Source organism: Pleurodeles waltl, chromosome 12 (assembly GCF_031143425.1).
Source record: "Pleurodeles waltl isolate 20211129_DDA chromosome 12, aPleWal1.hap1.20221129, whole genome shotgun sequence".
Taxonomy (NCBI): domain Eukaryota; kingdom Metazoa; phylum Chordata; class Amphibia; order Caudata; family Salamandridae; genus Pleurodeles; species Pleurodeles waltl.
Window position 1 is genome coordinate 527,038,332 of NC_090451.1, and position 17,878 is coordinate 527,056,209.

Sequence of the window (17,878 nt, forward strand, 5' to 3'; positions counted from 1 at the left end):
TCCCTTACCCCAGAGATGGTGCGTGCGCCCCCGATGTAAGTACAATAACGGAGCACCTAATCCTAGGACAATGTGCTCAAAGCATGTATTGCCCAAATGTGTCTAAGTGAACCCTGAACCCCCCAGTAGTTGCAGGGCCCATTTGTTTCCTGTGTTCTGGGCTCACTAGTCTTGCTAAAAAAAAAATTCTCATTGTCTGACCTTCTGTTTTGTCTTTACCAACCCCAGGGATTTGGTACCTGTTTATGAAAGTCCATTAGTGCTAATTACATAATTACATTTTAGCAGCTGTAGGTTTAATTGATGTCAGATAATCACTTCGGACATGAACTCTCTCTCACCTGTTCCTCGTAACATTAACTTCTTCCTAAAATGTTTCCAGCAGCATCTGTGTAATAAAATGGAAACCAGGTTGATGGGTATTTTTTTGTGTGTATTGCTTATGTTATTCTTTGATTTAATTATTCAAATCAAATACATTTTTTGTTTCCATTCATATGGCCCATGGCACTTAGCACATTCAAATAAAACGAGAACATACATTTATACGGTTTCCTTTCAAAACATTCAATGGAGTAAAACATAAATACAGGCCCAGGAATGTATAACATTACTAAAAACAAGCATTAATACAGCACTAATGATTTACAATTTCATTAGTAAGGCAATGCGCCCTCGAAGTCTTTATATCCCTGTGTGAGAAGCAAAAATTAAATAACTTAATAAAAGTAAAACAAATTATAGTTCCGTAAACAATGACGCGAGTAAGAATCTTCATTTTGCCATGATAGTAAGTTTCCGACTTGGTCCTTTGCCTATCACGCTATCAGTAAATTCATAAAAATACCCCCAACTCACTGTGCTATGTTATAGCTGATTGTGCATTATGTTTGTCATCTGTGCGATCCTGGTTTCGAGCTCGAAGATACGAAGGCTCCACCATACTACAAAGAGGTGACTGTAGTTTGAGGGGTTCGTTCTACCCTTAGCTTAACCTAGTTGTTTCTTCATCCTTCTTGTTAATTTGGGTCTTCATGGCTTGATGATTACATTAGGTAGTAATAGTACACAAACAGATTCCGAATTAGAAGAAAATTGATTCCTAAATGATGACACCGTGTCCAAGGTTTGGCATGAAAATCGTTGTGTACTACTACAGTAAGAATCAATCCCTTTGGCGACTTATTGATTAATAGCCAATGATTAATGGGGCTGCTGTCTGTTACTGCTTTACTCGAAATTATGAGGGACACACCCAGTAGATTTCTTAAGCCCCAAAAGGCAACCGATCTTTTCCGTGAAAAGGAAAACTGGCAGCTGTTTCTTATCCCTCCCACGTAATTATGCTTGTGTGGGGGTAGGTGTTAGGAGTCAGACAAACTGGTCCGAACATTTCTCATCACCCCAGAATCAGTATACACTTTTACAAGTGTTGACATTTTACAGCAGACTAATATTTATCTTGAGCTACTCTTATACAAATAATTTGGATAAGAAATATTGGCTTGGTTATTTGTTACCCACTGGACAAAATTGAGAGGGAAACCCAAACATGCCCCAGTCATATTTAATCACACAACTTTAAACAATTAATGTTACCACTGGCTGACTACAGCATATTTTTAGAATATGTATAACGAGCTCTGCGTATCTTTATGCCACAACATCTAAAGCCTGATTCTGCTTTCCGTATCCCTCCATCACCTGGTCTCCCTTCCTTTCCCCACCCCAGTTACTGCCAGGTAATACACCATACCATGTGCTGTTGAAGAGTCCTGCTTCCATCTTGGTAGCGCTACCTTGTTCTCCTCGAGGTGAGAAGTTATAGATACCCCTAGGCAGCAAAGCTCTGAGGACATGACAGAGAATCTCTGCCATATTTAGACAATGCTCCCTACATGTCCTCGGCATAATCTTTGATTAGCTGTTGGGTATTATTTCTAGCTAATAGTGTTTTTCATTCATTTGAGATTTTTTTTTATAGTGCCACCCATCTATGGCCGTCATTTGGGTATCTATCCATTCTACAAGTTAGGCCTGGATTACATGTTACTCATACACTATGATGTGTATAGGAACAGCAGATACCAGGACGTTCTGAATCATACGTTTGGGTTTTCACAGGAAGACCTCCATCTAAAAGTCCAATGGAAAATATGTGAAAATCGACAGAGAGGTACCGATTCTTGCATGTTATCCCCCAAACACATGTACTCTTCATTATGTCTGTGCCCCTGGAGTTACCAGAAACAACAGTAATGCTAATTGCAGGACTGTGAAACAACTGATATTTTAATAAGCTTCATCTTATTAAAAGACCTCAGTTGAGCCCTCTGAAACCTGGGTTAATATCCATTAATCTACCGTGTTGTAGAAAGGATGAGGGAAAACAGAATCCTGGATGTCATTCTTTCTATTCTCATGATTGATAGGATGCACTTAAAATGTTATGCAGAGGAGGGCACCATGGCATGTGAAGGAGTATGGTGGCTTTCAGGTCTCGTCTCTTGTGATGTGCCAGTATCTGCTAACAACACCAGGGAGATGCGATCAATGGCAAAGTTAAATTTTGAAACAGGAAGGTAAAAGAAACAAAGTGTATATACTGCGTGGAGAGTGCAAATGTATTAGGAAAGAGCCAATCGAAGAAGACCGTAGCTGAATAGCAAATTAAATATTACTGGACCATATTTCTACCATTACACACCAGATCCTTATGCCAAGGCCTCTGAATGCAATAAAGGATTAGAAAGAGAAAAAGGAAAAACGCTTGAGTGAAATACTGGAAAGAATTGAAATCGTGTAATGTTGGGCTCTTTGTAGAAAATCCAGAATTGAGCACAACCTCATTTGAATGTGATCTTGTTTTTGAATTGTTGTGTGCCCTCCACACATAAGCATGTCATCTCTTCAAAGTTTGCTTTGAGGCTCAACCCGGTGTTCCTCTCTCATTCCAGGACGTGAGACTCGCCTTCCTCTGCGCATCAAGGGAGAAGGAATGGGACCCCAACTTCGCTTCAACTTTGACCAACTTGACATCGGGAAGGTTTTTGTCAACTCTCTGCACAGCTATGAAGTAAGTATTGGTAGCAACATGGCCATACAGTGCATGAGACAAGACTGGCCTGTATCCCTCGATAACTGTGCGAGTGTTCATTGAGTACAAATTGGTCTTCTTTAACTATAGGCCTGCTGTCTGCTATCACTGTTGGATTCATGGTAACTGTTTGTGCCAGAAAAGGCATCGTTCATAACTTCACTAGGAAATCTTCACTTGTTACTCTGCTACCATCAAATGCTTTAGCCTCACTAGTGATAGTAGCCTGTTAAAAAGTAAGTGCCCAATGCAGAAGCTGTGGGGTGAAGCTTAGGTTGAAGATATTGTTAACCCTAAGGCTTAGCTTATTCTGTTATGGACTCAGTCTTTTGCATTTCTCTGTAGATCCTTCATGCTAGTTCTAGTTATATAGTTTACAAAGATAGAGAGCAGAGCACAACATTTGTCTCTCACTGTGTATCATAGTCAGACATACTCCAACACTGATCTAGGTCTTAGGACAATATGTTTAGTGCGGCTTTAGATGCACTAAATATGTGATCCACCTTTATTGTACCAACGTAATTGCCTTTTGTGGTATTAGTAATAACAGAACTTACTACTACACAAAAGCAGTGGTAGTTGAATAATGAGAGGCTGAGCCTTCCCTCTAGGAATCAAGATAGTGATTGCATGTGTTAAATACAGGTATCTGCAGACACCACTTGACCTGTTGAGTTATTGTACCAGCTACAAAGTTCCAGAAATGTCTGCGGTGTAGAAGGTACAGAGGGGAGCATAATATGGAAGTGGAAATTAAAATGTCTAGCTCCATTGCATAAAAACAGCCAGAACATACATTGCTTGTGTGCATTCTGACTTCAGAGATAGAAACAGATTTATGTTGGGGAGATGTTTTTGAAAGTGCATCAGCATAAGTAACAAATCCTACTATTACACATCAGCACAGAAGTTCAGTGTGTACCTAAACGGCATGATTCCAACTTTGTTATGCCTGTTGTTCACCCCAGTACAAATTACAAAATCTTTCCCATGCATCACAATCCTGACTTTCCACACTGCAAACTGATCATACAACCTTGTACTTAAACCTCGACCCCAGACTTCTGGAAATACACACAGATGAAATCGAGAATACAGTGTGGATACACAAACGTCACAATGACTTATTAGTCATAAACGCATGATTTAATTACTCAATAAAGTGGATAAAACAAAACAGACCCTACAGATGTGTTCCGTTTAAATCTGATTTATAAATTCTCCTTACATGGGCGGTGTGACACATCCATTATTGGGGGGGAAAAACCTTTGTCTGGCTTTTGGTTGTACAATACAATAGTTAATTTTCAGATCCATGTTGGCTGTTGCTTAAACAAAGCTGACCTTTATAACAACAGGCATTACCCCTTATATTACACAAAATATGCTTTGCTATGTACATTGTATTACAGAGATGAAGTAGGCATCTGGACATCAGTCCCTGGGTCACCCGGAGCTTAAGAAATTTCAGAGTTTTTAAAGGCTTCTCAGAAAATTGTGCAGGGAACAGTGGGGCATCGAGATTTCATCCTTCCCCCGAGTAACACTGTGGAGCCCTTAGGGGTGGTGTGTGGTAAGAAGATTACCGTACAGCAGTGCTAGATCATTGCTAAATCACTCCATTCGAATAAGACACTGTATCCGCAATTGCCTCAATTGCAGTGAAGGAAAGGTGAAAATCCTTGAACGCTTTAAACTGTTGAATTAAAGCTTAGTACTGGGAAAGTAGTGACATGTTGAAATTAAATGAGGTAGAACAGTGGCGACTCTAGTGGAAGCTAATGATTGTTCCTGTACGTTTACATTTGCATCCAGAAGTCACAGAGAGGGGCACAGAGGAATTGCTGCGTGCATGCTAATATAATACATTCCTCCACGATACCTTTTCCTTACTGTCCTCCTCAAACTTCTTCCCACATAATCCGAGAAGCGAAATGGAAAATTATGAAACCCCACTGTTCCCTGCACACTTTTGTGAAAAGCCTTTAAAACAACCGCTAAGCGGTGGGTGTGAATCCTAGTCCTACAAGGTGAAAAGCTGAAGCCCAAAAGGGGCCTAGATTCAACAGGCACGTAGGCAGACAGGAAGGATTCAGCCAGCAGTACCTGGGATGCTGAAAATAAGTGTTTCAATGTTGTCAGTAAAACAAGCAGTCGTTAAGAAGATGTCTCTGGCATTTTCAAGAAGCGCATATAGCAGAGCAGGAAATCAACCTTAATCTTTAATTATCCAACATCCTACGTTTCCTCATGCGGTGGTAGGACAGAAGCCCGGTGCAATATTGGAAAGGTAAAGCATTATATACTTGATTCGAAACCTAAGCAAATTCGGTGCAGAAACAATACGAGCTTCAAACAAAAGAGCATCCGGTGATTCTCTTGCCCTCTGCGATTCTCTCCACTGTGTGTGTCAAGTGTAGCCAGCATATAAATAGTGGCTTTGAGATTAGATAACTATAGTGCACCAATCTTTGATAGAAAAGTGCTTACCAAATTCTTTCTTTACATTTCTGACAGGTTGGTGACCTAGAATTTCCAGCAGATAAGGCTTGTTTTAAGTATTGGGGTGCAGAGTACACCCAGCCTCGGGAAATCTAGGTGGTCCGTATTTACGAACACACGTGTAAACGTATCAGTGCTTGAATATCAAACGTGCAATTTCACTGCTGTTTACAATAAAATGCTGTCCGAAACTAAAGAGAAAGGTAACTCTCACAAATGCAATAACTGTGGAAAAAAAAAAACATTAAAACCACATGTTCCCTTCTGATATAATCATTGTTGAAGGGATGGTGTAAGTGTACCAGTGGTAGTTTGGGGTTGCCTCTGCTACTCCTATGGCCCACAGTTGACACCCATGAGGTGGGTCAAATTTCTAAGAGATGTGTTGGAGCACAATTACAATAGAAAGACGAAAGATGAATACATTTGGTTAAAACAGGAAGCACGTTTTATAAATGTGTCCACTGTAAAGCATGCAGTAATATTTGCAATTTCAAAGATTTAAAAAGTGCAGCAGGAACATTAAATTAACATTTTGAAAAGCTAAATTGGCCTTGCAAAAATGTGGTATATGTACTAAAATTCCCATCTTCCAGACCAATTATGTTGATAAACAACAGAACAGGTAAGAGCTGTTCCTGTTATTTTTTCAGAACTTGTTTTGAGGTTTTACATTTTACACCCCTACTGGAATCTGCTTTAACCATAAGGAAATTATCGTTATCTACAGCCTTTGTACAATGGCATGGTTCATATTGAGTGACCAATGAAAGCAAATATGTGGTGGCGAAAACATATAAGGAAAACAGACCGCAGTACAGCAATATAAATTCGACATTAGTGTATAATCAAGAATATTGTTAACACAGTTCGAACCTAACGTGAATAATCATAATAGCATGTGTGTATACAAATGTCCCAATGAATTGTAGGTGGTTTGAGGATCCCGTTTGGATAAATGAACAAAGTTAAAGGTCAGGTTGGGATAAACCTCCGGTATGGCATTGGGGGAAAAACATGAGATTGGTAAGTGGTTCAGGACAAAAAGCTATGACTGGGAAGTTTAGTAGTTCAGGCATCAAAAAGGAGTTGTGACAAGGTAGTGGAGTTGTGGTGTGTACAAGGTTGTATAGGTGGGATGATGGGAGGGGGGGGGCTAGGGGTAGTAGTCCTTGGGGTATTCCTTTCATCAAATAGTCTTTTAGGGGGTCGAGGAAGGAGCTTAGTGGATGGTGGAGGGGGTTGCTTAAGGGTTTTTTGTAAGTTTAAGGGGATCTTTGGTTGGGGGGCTTAGAGTCTCCGATAGCCTTAGGTGTCCCAGGAGAGGAGAGATGCAGTAGTCTAAGGGGAGGGGGGATCATCTGTAATGAGGTCTTTAAGTTGTGTGAGCCTAGTGTCCAAGGTTGCCGTAATGGGGTGTTTTGCGAAGTCGTCTGGCCTCTTTTCAGTGTAGTGATAAACTTTCCGTCTCCCTTCAACGTAACATAGTTAATTGCTACTAGGACTTCGTCAGGGAGTGTTGAGCTCTTGAGGGGAGGATCAACAGACATTTCTCAAGGAGGAGACCTAGATTAGCAAAAGGTGCTTGAGCCTTTTGGTTCTTTCCCCTGCGAAAGAGACCTAAAGCCATCGCCTCCCAGGTGTCTAATGTAGTCAATGCAGTGATTGTTGTTGGTGCAGTACTTACAGCTTGCCAATAAATAGTTAGGGCGGGGCAAGTCCATATCATGTGTTTCAGATCATCTGTCTGGGTTTGGCATCTAAGACACAACAAGTTGGCTGTTGGAAACATGCGGTGTAGTCGGGCAGGTGTGAGATAGGCCCTATGAAGTACCATAAATTGAATATATTTTAACCATCCCTTCCTGGAGACTGACTGAGGAGATTCATCAGCCTTGGACCACTTTGTGCCATGCAGTGGTATCTAGGTCTTCCTCCCAGAGTTGTCAGAGTTGTCAATGCAGGCCCTGTATACTCCCTAATGGCCTTTTAGAGCCATGTCATTAAATGACGTCCCTCCCCCAATATGTATAGCATGTGTACTACTGAGTGGGTAGGCAGTTCGTCGTCTATCAGACCTCGTAATTATCGTAATTACGCTATAAGTTGACCATACAATAAAAATTGTCTTGAGGGGACACCGTAATCCAGCTGTAGGTGGTCAAACATGAGGAGTTGAGCATTTTGGAAAAGGTCCCATCTGTGTCAAGGGAATGTTCATGCCGGATCGATAGATGGTCAGCTGTAAGGGGACCCAAAGGACTAAGGAGGCCTTGGAGTGGGATCATGGAGGAGTCTGAGGGGATATGTTTATAAAAATCTGATCCTATATAGGCTGTAGACTGTTGTTACCATGAAAAGCAAGAAGGCAAAAAACATTTATTGAAGTTTCTTGTAATTGATCAAGTGCCCATAAATATATGAAGAGAAGACTGAGAAGCTTAACTAAGAAATTTGGAATCCCAATATATAATTGATTTACAAAACTTTGTGCCCCATAGTCTCAAGTGTGAAGAGAACGTTTGGACACAGTTATGCAAAACGAACTCCATTGGAGGTAGAAGTTATGCAAACAAAATGTGATGACATTAACAACATGTTCTCCAGCATTGGATATTTCATATATTCACATGCTTGGATCATCCCAGATGTCAGGCTGTGAATCTCCGATAAACTTAGAAAGCAGTAAACAGTGTTGAAATGACCATAAACCTCAACAACATTATTTGTTTACTAGCATATCCACCTCATTGTAAGCAACCCCAACTAAAGCCAGTAAGGTGGAGGTGTCAGCTGTATCACTCCCTCTAGAGGCAACCATAGATCAGATTTGTACTGCACATATGTGAGGGTATTTCGAAGCAGGTCCCTGCTCTATCCTCCCAATTACCTTCCTCTGTTATTTTTCAAGCCTAACCTAGTATTGAACCAGCTTTCAGAATACTGTTAAGGTTTTAGGCGAAATTTGTTTTTTTCTGTTCCAGGGAGTCCCTTTATGGGTCACCATCTGTTACTTGAGTACATAATATGTAGCAGGCGGGGCCCACCGGCACTCAGTGTTGGGGACTGGTACTTTTTTCCTCTTTGGATGGTCACCCAGAGCAAGAGAGACACACAAAAGGGCAAAGAAGGGGGAAGAGGTAAATGAAAGTATAGTGGCAAAGGGATAAACCAGGGATGAAAAAGAACATTGAAAAGTGAAATAAGAGGGAGGGAGTGTACAATGGTGGATGAAAGAAGCATGGTGTGAAATTATGATTATGCAACCTTGGAATTCTGCACCTCTATTTGTAGTGCCAGTAGGAAGCTTCAGAACAAAAGTTTGGGCCCAGCACTTATTGTTGTACATGTTAAGCACTGCGAAGCAGACAAGGAGAGAATTTCTTATATCCTGTTCTGTTTATGGTTGAAAAAATATCTACACAGATGACCTGCATAAGCAGTGCATTTATTGCCTTACTCCAGCACAGAAGCCTTCACACTATATTTCTAAAACCTTTCCATAAAAAAAAGGACAGAGAGGAAGTGGCTCCTCTATGTATGGGAAAAGAAAAATACCTTGCTTCTGTGGGGGTTGCCCCTCTTCTGGTGATGATTCAGAGAAAAGTGCTCCACCAAGCACTTCCATGAAGGTGGTGTAAAAAGGAAACATGGATTTTTTTAAGCTGGACTTGCATCATAATACGGCTGCAGCCACCTCCACATAAAAAAAGACTGAAGCTTCCTCACAAAAAGACTCCTGGCGTTATGAAAACCAGCCTGCCCAAAAATATGCATGGAAATCAAGCTCTCTGGACATTGTTACCGAGTTCCAGTCTGCGATAGTGACTTTGATGTCAAAGAAAAATCCACTTTTGATGACACTTCTGTTATCACCTCTGGAGCATGATTTGCCAGCTTCTATGAACGTCGACACTGTTGATGACCACACCTCAGTCATCAACAGTGCCACGGTCGATGTTGAGATCAGTCAACAACCAGACCTTCATAAACGACAACAGCTCCTTCGGTATCAAGAGCATCATCAACACAAAGATGTGCTTGCTCCCGAAGTGCCTTCTTAAAAGACGATGACCCCATGGACAACTGCACTTTCGACAGTACTTGTTGTCAACAGCAGTCATTTTTCCACCTAATCCAATGACAGCAAGATTTCCAATGCAAATTCTAGACTCTGATTTGGAGGGATACTTTGCGACTAGGAAGCTTCAGAGACTGCATGTATTCCTGGGCAGCTGAATGTCCGCTACATTCTGCAATTTGAAGGCTACGCTATGGTTGATGATGCTTATGATTACCAGCCACAGACTTCCGTAGCTGATCAACCCTATAACAATTGCTGTAGGTTTGCAGAAATTTTGATGTTTCAGGTGCCTCTTGCATTTTTGACAATGCAACAGATGGATACCTTTCAAAGACTTTTTCCTCGACAGCAGGCCCAGCAGCCCATCTCGCCCCTCCCCCGCCGCCACCACCACCTCCCACGCCACCTCCATCCCATCACTGCCAAGAGGGCAACTTCCAAAAGTGAGGTGGTCCTGCCGACTCAAATGGATATGGGAGACTATGATTCTTCTGATTCTCTCTATTCAGATACGGATGAATTACCTAACAATGATGGTGCCGAGGAGTGGGATGATGATGTCCTACTGAGAAAGGTGATAAGTTTCTCATTCAGCAGGATCCTCCTCCGGATGAACTAGCTTATTTCCATGCACCGATGGAGAGAGCCAATAAGAAATTCTTACAGTGTCCTTTGTGGAGCAATAATGCTTCAAATTACTTCAAGGAGGAACCACATAAAGCTCCTAAATCAATACCTATACTGGACTTTTTATGTCAGAAGGTCTAAAATCAATGAAAGCTCCAGCCACAGTGTCTGCAGTCGTACCCTGTTTGGAGAAGAATTATAAGGCCCCAGTCACAGCCCTGGCATGCCTAATAGGCTTTAAAAAAAACATGGCGTCTCCGGCTCAGCACAGATGAAAGAATCTTATTGCACCTTTCTCTGTGCCCCTGATAGAGATGGTATGCACATTGAGAATTTGGGCCCTGGAGTTGGGTCTATGGAGGCAACATCAATCAAGGCTCATAAACTTTTTTCAATTGTTTTTAAAAAAAAATGAGATTTCAAAGAAGCAGTATACATCAACAACAAAACCAAGTAAAATTAAAATGGAGGCAGAAAACATACTAGAAAAATAAGTGAACAAAAGAGAAACCACTTTCCCCAACAGAGTACATTGCATCACATTACCAAGTAAGAATCCATTAGGCCTTACACAGTCCCCTACAAAATGTCTATTCCGCCTACTGTAGCTATAAGCAATTTAATGCAACAAGGCTTGCACCATCCCAACGGATGCCCAACTTGGTGAGAGGATAATCCCCCATGTAGTAGTGCTGCCCTTTCAAGGCTACTGGCACTTGCCCTTCGGCACCAGGAAGGGAGTGGAGAGTAGAGCAATCAAGAACGTGAAGTAGTCTACATAGTATCATTACCCGGAGCCCAGACTAGTATTCATGCCACTCTTTGCACGCACATACTCCTTCAAAGTGGCCTAAATGTCATTTGGCCTACTCTTTGAAGGAAGCAAGTGGTAATATGTGGTCAACTGTTCCTGACAATATGTTCAGTCATGCATACATGTTTGTACTGAGGGTGGAGACACTTTTCCCTTGTGGCATGCTACTCGCCTTTTCGCCCTCAACAAGGCAATAGAAACATACTCGATCACAAGCAGACATTAATAGCAATGCCATCTTTCATGATGGAATCAATGTTTTCCCTATCATCTTTGAAATGGTCTGAAAAACCCTTGTCCAGTAGGTAAATATTGCTGGAAAGTTGCAAATTCAATTAAAAGAAATTGAGCCTCCTGGGTCCTACATCTGATACAGTTGGCATTTGCTCACACTCCACATCCATAAAGCTTGAGTGGGGTTCTATATACCTGATGTAGGGATTTAAAGTGTATGAGTCAAAGTCAGCCATTTGGAGTCAGTTTACCCAATTGTGAACAACAAAAGTCCATTCTTTAGGAGTGAGGGATTGTCCCAGATCTACCTCCCATGCAGCCTTGGCCCCTGGCAGGACTAAGGGTGCTGTTGCCTGTGTTATGTATAAACAAGTCACCAAATGTCTGTGAGACATGGCTGTAAGTGCCTGGGATTCTGAAAGTGCCTACGGAAAGGTGAAATAGTGCCCCTTATATTGTACACAAATCTGCATGTAGAAAAATGTATCGAGGGCCCTAACTCCCTCTCTATTCATTACCACTGTTGCTGGCAGATAAACACCATCTGGGAAGAGATCCCTCATTGATTTCACCTCTCATGTAGCCACTCTAGCTAAAGTGCAGGAACCAAAAGTACTCCGTAGCAAAGGGGTGGTGTGTGAGGACTTGATGTGGTGAATAGAGTTCTCTCCCTTCATAGTACTTACAGATACCCACCCATGGCAACTGTGTGGTATGCATGCATGAATTTCCCCCGTTTGCACTGCAGCACCCTTCCAATTAGGGTCTGGAGCAGAGCTGGGTAAGCTAAATCGTACTCTATGGCAAGATGGAGGAGGGTGCAGCCAGTAGAAGGCATACTGTGTCTGCGCACATAAATAATATAATTCAAAATCAGATGCCACCAGCCCCCCCTGTTCGTAGGGCAGTGTAAGAGCATGCCAGTTGGTCCGTGGTTGTTTGTGGGCCCAAACCAATTTGAACATCAGCGTTTGAAGCGTAGTAAAAATTCTTAAGGGTGATGGTACTGCTTTTAAATAAATGGTAGAGTTTCAGCAATACAATCATTTTCATCAAGATGATGCAGCTATGTGTAGCAAGTGGGAGCCTCGTTCAGCGGGCCACCTGATTCTCAATTTGGGAGATGGTGGTGCCATAATTTTCAGTAAGCACAATCTATCTCTGCTCACTTAGATGCCTAGATATTTCATGGCTGTAGTGCACCAAGGCAAAGGATAATTAAGTGGTTGCTGTCGAGTTGCAGGGGTAAGCAGAAGCATTGCAGATGTATTCCAATTTATTGCAGTGCCAGCTAATTTCCTGAGTAAAGTAAATTCTTCTATAATAGGCTTCAGGTTGTGCCTAGGGTCACAAAGATATAGAGCAATGTCATCAGCATACATAGATATTATTATTAATAGATATTATTAAATGATCTGGCACAAAGGCAATAGCCCTCTCACAGTGTCTGCCTGGTGGCACAGGCCAAGGACTCTGTTGCCAGTGTGAATAAAAGAGGAGATAAGGGGCATCCCTGTTGAGTGCCTTATGTAATCTCATATTGGTCAGATATCAGGCCATTGACCCCCCACTCTCGCTTTGAAAGTGGTATAACGTAGACATACCAAGGGTATGAAGTGGGTTGGGAACCCCATGCGACCCATTACAGCAAATAGATAACCCCTTTCAATAGTGTCAAATGCTTTGGCAGCATCCAGTAGCACTGCCACTGCCTCCTGCTGTGAGTTTAATTGCTGGAATAATGCAAATAATGTATGCAGATTGTGACGTAGAACATCTGGGTATTAAAACCCACCTGGCCAGGAAGTACTAGATCAGGTAACAAGAGTAGGAACCTATTAGTGAGGATCTTGGTGAAAGTTTACAGACCTGTGTTAATAAGCCATAATCGGTGATTATCTTACCAATATTTTGGGCCTTTCCCAGGTTTCAATAATGTGATAAGTAGAGCCTCTTGGAAAAGAGAGGGGCATGGAGCTGGTCTCCCATTTTTCTTCAAATAGAACTTGGAGCCACGGGGCCAGTAGGGGTGCATACATTTTATAAAATTCCACAGTGAAAGCAAGACCTCCTGGAGCTTTCCCTGTGGGTAGACCAGTTATAGCTTAAGCAATTTTGTCTAGTGTAATTGCTTCATTTAGAAACAAGCAATGCGGCCCCTCTAGCCGGTCTAATGTAATACGTTCAAAATAGGCAGTATATTCCTCAGGTAAAATCTGGCTCTGCACTGCATATAAACCAGAAAAGTAGCCCACAAATTCAGTGTAGCATGCTATCTTCACTTTGCAACTGTGCCACCAGTTGGACAAGTGTTCTTCCTGACAGGTCCACCTCTACCCTCTGGCATTAGCAAAGTGGGAGAGATGCTTGATCTCTCTATCCATTTCCTCTTTAAATTCCTCAAGGATGCCCCAGATATCTGCTAGGGTGACCGAGGAAGGATTGTTGCGTGGAGTTCTAAGTTGCACAGCCCTGTTTCAAGACAACTAAGCTACTGCTGTATAGCGGAGCTGCATGTCCTGCTGCTTGGCTTGACACACCCCTCTGATATAGGCTTTAAATGCTTTCCACAAGAGGCATGGGGAAGCAGCAACCCCTCATTAGTAGAAAAACAAGTCAAAATCTCCACTTTGACCTCCTCCATAAACACTATGTCAATAAATGCCAGTGAGGAAAGTTGTCATGTGAAGGCACAATCACAGTCTCACTTCTATTACCCTAGTAGTCAGTTTAACTGGGGAATGATCAGAGTACACATATGCAAGAGTAATGCTAGTAACCCAGTTCTTAACATCCCTGATACCCAGCCAATAGTCTAATCAGGCCCAAGTGCCTTGTACTGTAGAGACATGGGTTCCTTCTTTGAAATCTGGGTGCACTTCACTCCATAGTTCAATGAGGTTGTAAGTCAGTACAAAGTCTCGAAGCACACGGGCTGCTACGTTATGGGTGCGGGCATGTGGATTAGAACAGTCCAGTTCTTTATCAATTACGAAATTGAAGTTGCCCCCCTTACCCTCCAATAATACTGTCTTGAGGGGGCATCATCTTACATCCCTCCCACACTTGGCATTTAGACCTTGGGTCGTCAGGGCCATAGGAATTAACCATTAAAAACCGATTTGTAGCTATTGAAGCCTGAATAATGGTGTATTTGCCCTGGGGAACATTGTCTTCTGCAATAACAGCAAGTGGGACTCCATGGCAGACTAAAGTAGCTGCCCTCTTGCATAGGTGGAGTAGCAGCAAAAGCTCGAATACTGATCCAGCGTGCTGCAAAGGTTGGCTTTGTCTGCGCCCCAAATGAGTTTCCTACAGGAGCACTAGGTCAATGTGATGCTGGTCAAAGTACACTAAGAGTTTCCTCGCCTTGCGTAGATCCCCCACATGCCTAATGTTCCAAGTTAGGAAGTTTACTGTGGAATTCATCCGCCTCAGTATAACCATGTCCTCATTTGAGGTTCACTAGGAACCGCAGTCCACCGCAGTAGCTGCAGACTAGGTCACAGTTTATACAGGCGCAATGCAGTGCAGGTCTGGCAGCTTTACAGTAATAGTATTTAGAAGTACATTGAGGCCATATCACATAGCCCCCAGACTTCGCACTCTCTTCTTGAAGCCAGCGTCGGGAGACACTAGCAAGACTTGGGCCCACCTGCTCCAGGTCATGTGGAGCTTAGCAAGTATTCACTGTCATGGGACTACACATAATGCCTAACTGGTTCCCAGGCTCTTTACGGAGTGGGCCTCCCCTAGCCATTCCTTTAAAAACCAAGTGGGCTTGGATTGTGAAGGCAGCATATCCTCTGGGTCTTGCTTTATTGCAGCAGGGTCTGACAACAGACTGTGTCAGTAGATGTTTTGTGAGGGGGTGGGAGGGGTGTCCCGCAATACCAGGCAGCTCCTCTGGCCCAGGCCTGATACACCACCAGAACAGTTCAGTCCCGCCACCCCTGCCCTAGAAATAGGACAGGACTGGGGCACCCAGGCAGACCACGTGCCACGTCTGGTCACCACTCCAGGACTCTGCACTGTCCAGTAGGGCCTGCCAGACTCACCTGAGTCTTTATGGGGGATCATCAGCCTCTGGCCTGGCCGCCTGTTCACTGCCACACTCCTGGCCCTGTGGCACACTTCACGTTGCCCAGGCAGACAGGACTCAGCAGTGATAGAAAAGCCATCTCTGTCACCGAATCAGCATAGCAAGCACCTCACGACACCCCTCGCCAACCACAGATGCTGCAGGGTGATTAGGACATCTGGATGCCACAGTGAGGATAGGAATTTTAACAGATAATCCAGTCCGCCTCAAGGAGCCCCACACAAATGCAGCTATTGTAGTCCCAAGCACTCTAGAGCTCCCAAGGACGATACCTTTCTGGCAGTTTAGTCGGTTATGACCGTTTTATGTTGCATGACATCTTGCCATTAATTGACCTCATACCAGAGGACAAAAGAGGCATTACTAGAGCAATAGTCGAAGAAGGGGCAACAACTTCAGGGACCTTTATTTACACTGCAATGGATGTGTCAAACATAGGCTTTCAGCAGCTTTCAGAAGCAGGTGTATTGAGAATACAGGATGGCTTCAATCCACATCCTTTCCTCCAGAAGTCCATGTGGACATACTGGAAATGATATTTCACTGTTTGGCAAACATGTTGATGACTCCTTACAAAATATCAAGACTGATAACCATTATGTAAAAATCCCTTGGAGCCCTGCAATATTGTCGCCCTGGCTTCTCAAAGTTTTGTAACTCGCTTATTACTCAAACCTGTAGAGGGGGCTTCAATCAGTAAGGAGATCAAGGCCCACCCATATTACCTCCAAGACACCCTGGATATGGACAGTGTTATGTACCCATGGAATCCGCAGTAACTCCTCAAGTCAAAAAAGGAGCACATCACAAGCTGGTTCCCAAGACAGTAAAAAAATAATCTTAACTTTTCACAGCTGCTCTCCTGTCACATTCCCAGTGGATGGAGGAGAAACGTTCCCTTCTCCCCCCCCCCCCCCACACACACACACACACACACACCCCTTAAACTTGGCCAATTGATTAAGGGGGATTGGTCACTCAGGGTCATGTTATAGCTAGGAATTTCTTCAGAAACTACCTGTCTGCCCACCCAGGCAAAAACATTCTCTTAATTTGAGGGAGCTGCAAGAAGAAAGGCTTCTCCTCCTTGTGGAAGCTGCTATGTAGATGGTACCAAGAGGCCAAATAAATTGTGGATTTTATTCCAGATTCTTTCAAAAGTAAAAGGACAAAGAGTCCTATTTTGGACTTCTGGGAGCTGAATGGATTCCTGAAGAAACAAACTTTTCTCACAGTAATGCTCCAGGAAGTCCTCTCAGTGCTCAAGGTAAACAATTATCTTATGTCCTGGGTCTCCAGGATGCCTATTTCCACTTTCAGATACACTCGAGGCACAGAAAAGAGATATGATTTGCAGTAGCAGGGCACCATTACCAAGTCAGAGCAGTACCAGTTGTCCTCAAGTCAGCTCCTTGAATATTATATATATATATATATATATATATATATATGTGCATAGGACCAGTTGCTGTTTACCACAGGCAACAGGGGTCACAAAGTATAGTCATACTTGGGTGACAGGCTCAACAAGATTGTCAAAGGAAGAGGCAAGCTCTTCGACAGTCGCCTCTATCACTCTCTTCTCAAACTAGGGCTATCACTTAACATTGAAAAGTCATCCACACCACCTTGCGCAAAGCTAGCGATCTGGGGAGCAATCCTGGACTCGCAGCTGGGAAAAAGTTTCCCCTCAACTGCAGGGCTAAGAATATTTCAGTTCATTACAAAGACATTCACTGTCAAACAGTCGGTCACAGTACAGCTCTCTGATCGGCCTGATGTTCTCATGTCGATTGATACACTATAGTAGGCTCCAAATGAGACCGATCCAACAAGAACTAGACAGCCACCAGTTCCCAGGACGTGGGACAAACCGTCCTAGGTAAAAGACATTTAAAGCAAGCACTGGTATGGTAGCGGATCCCTACGAATCTCATGTTAGGACTTCTATTCCACTTTTCATCACAGAGTGAAGCTCACCATGTGGGACTGGGGAGCTCACATGCAGGTACTACCGACCAAGGGTTATAGTATGACTCAGAATAGAATCTCCACATCAACATCCTGGAGCATGGGCCATAAGACTGGGTCTCCAAGTATTCCTTCCAAAGCTAGCAGATCAAGCAGGCCTCATAGGAACAGACAACACGTCTTTAATGTTGTACATCACCAAGGAATGGGGAACAAGGTCTGTCTGAAGAGGCTTAGTTGATGTGGCACTGGGCTTTCTCCCCTCATGTGGATATTGCCATGGATAGCAAAACAATGAGGCAGACACCCTCAGTTGAACACTCTGACTGTTACGAATGGGAGATCCACCAAGACTAAGTAGATTACATCGTCCACAAATAGGGTTGCCCCACTCTGGAATTGTTTGCCACCCAGAATAAGAAATGCTAGCAGATTTTGGAAACT

At 43.0% G+C, this 17,878-nt stretch overlaps 1 protein-coding gene across 2 annotated transcripts in view; it reads left to right on the forward strand.

Annotated features, from left to right (window-relative positions):
* Positions 1-17,878, forward strand: part of HYDIN (HYDIN axonemal central pair apparatus protein) — a 2,122,366-nt gene that overhangs the window by 424,528 nt on the left and 1,679,960 nt on the right. For both annotated transcript variants that reach the window (XM_069217473.1, XM_069217472.1), the window contains one exon: positions 2,958-3,076. In XM_069217473.1, the coding sequence (XP_069073574.1) occupies positions 2,958-3,076 (119 nt within the window). The remainder of the gene's footprint in view (positions 1-2,957; positions 3,077-17,878) is intronic.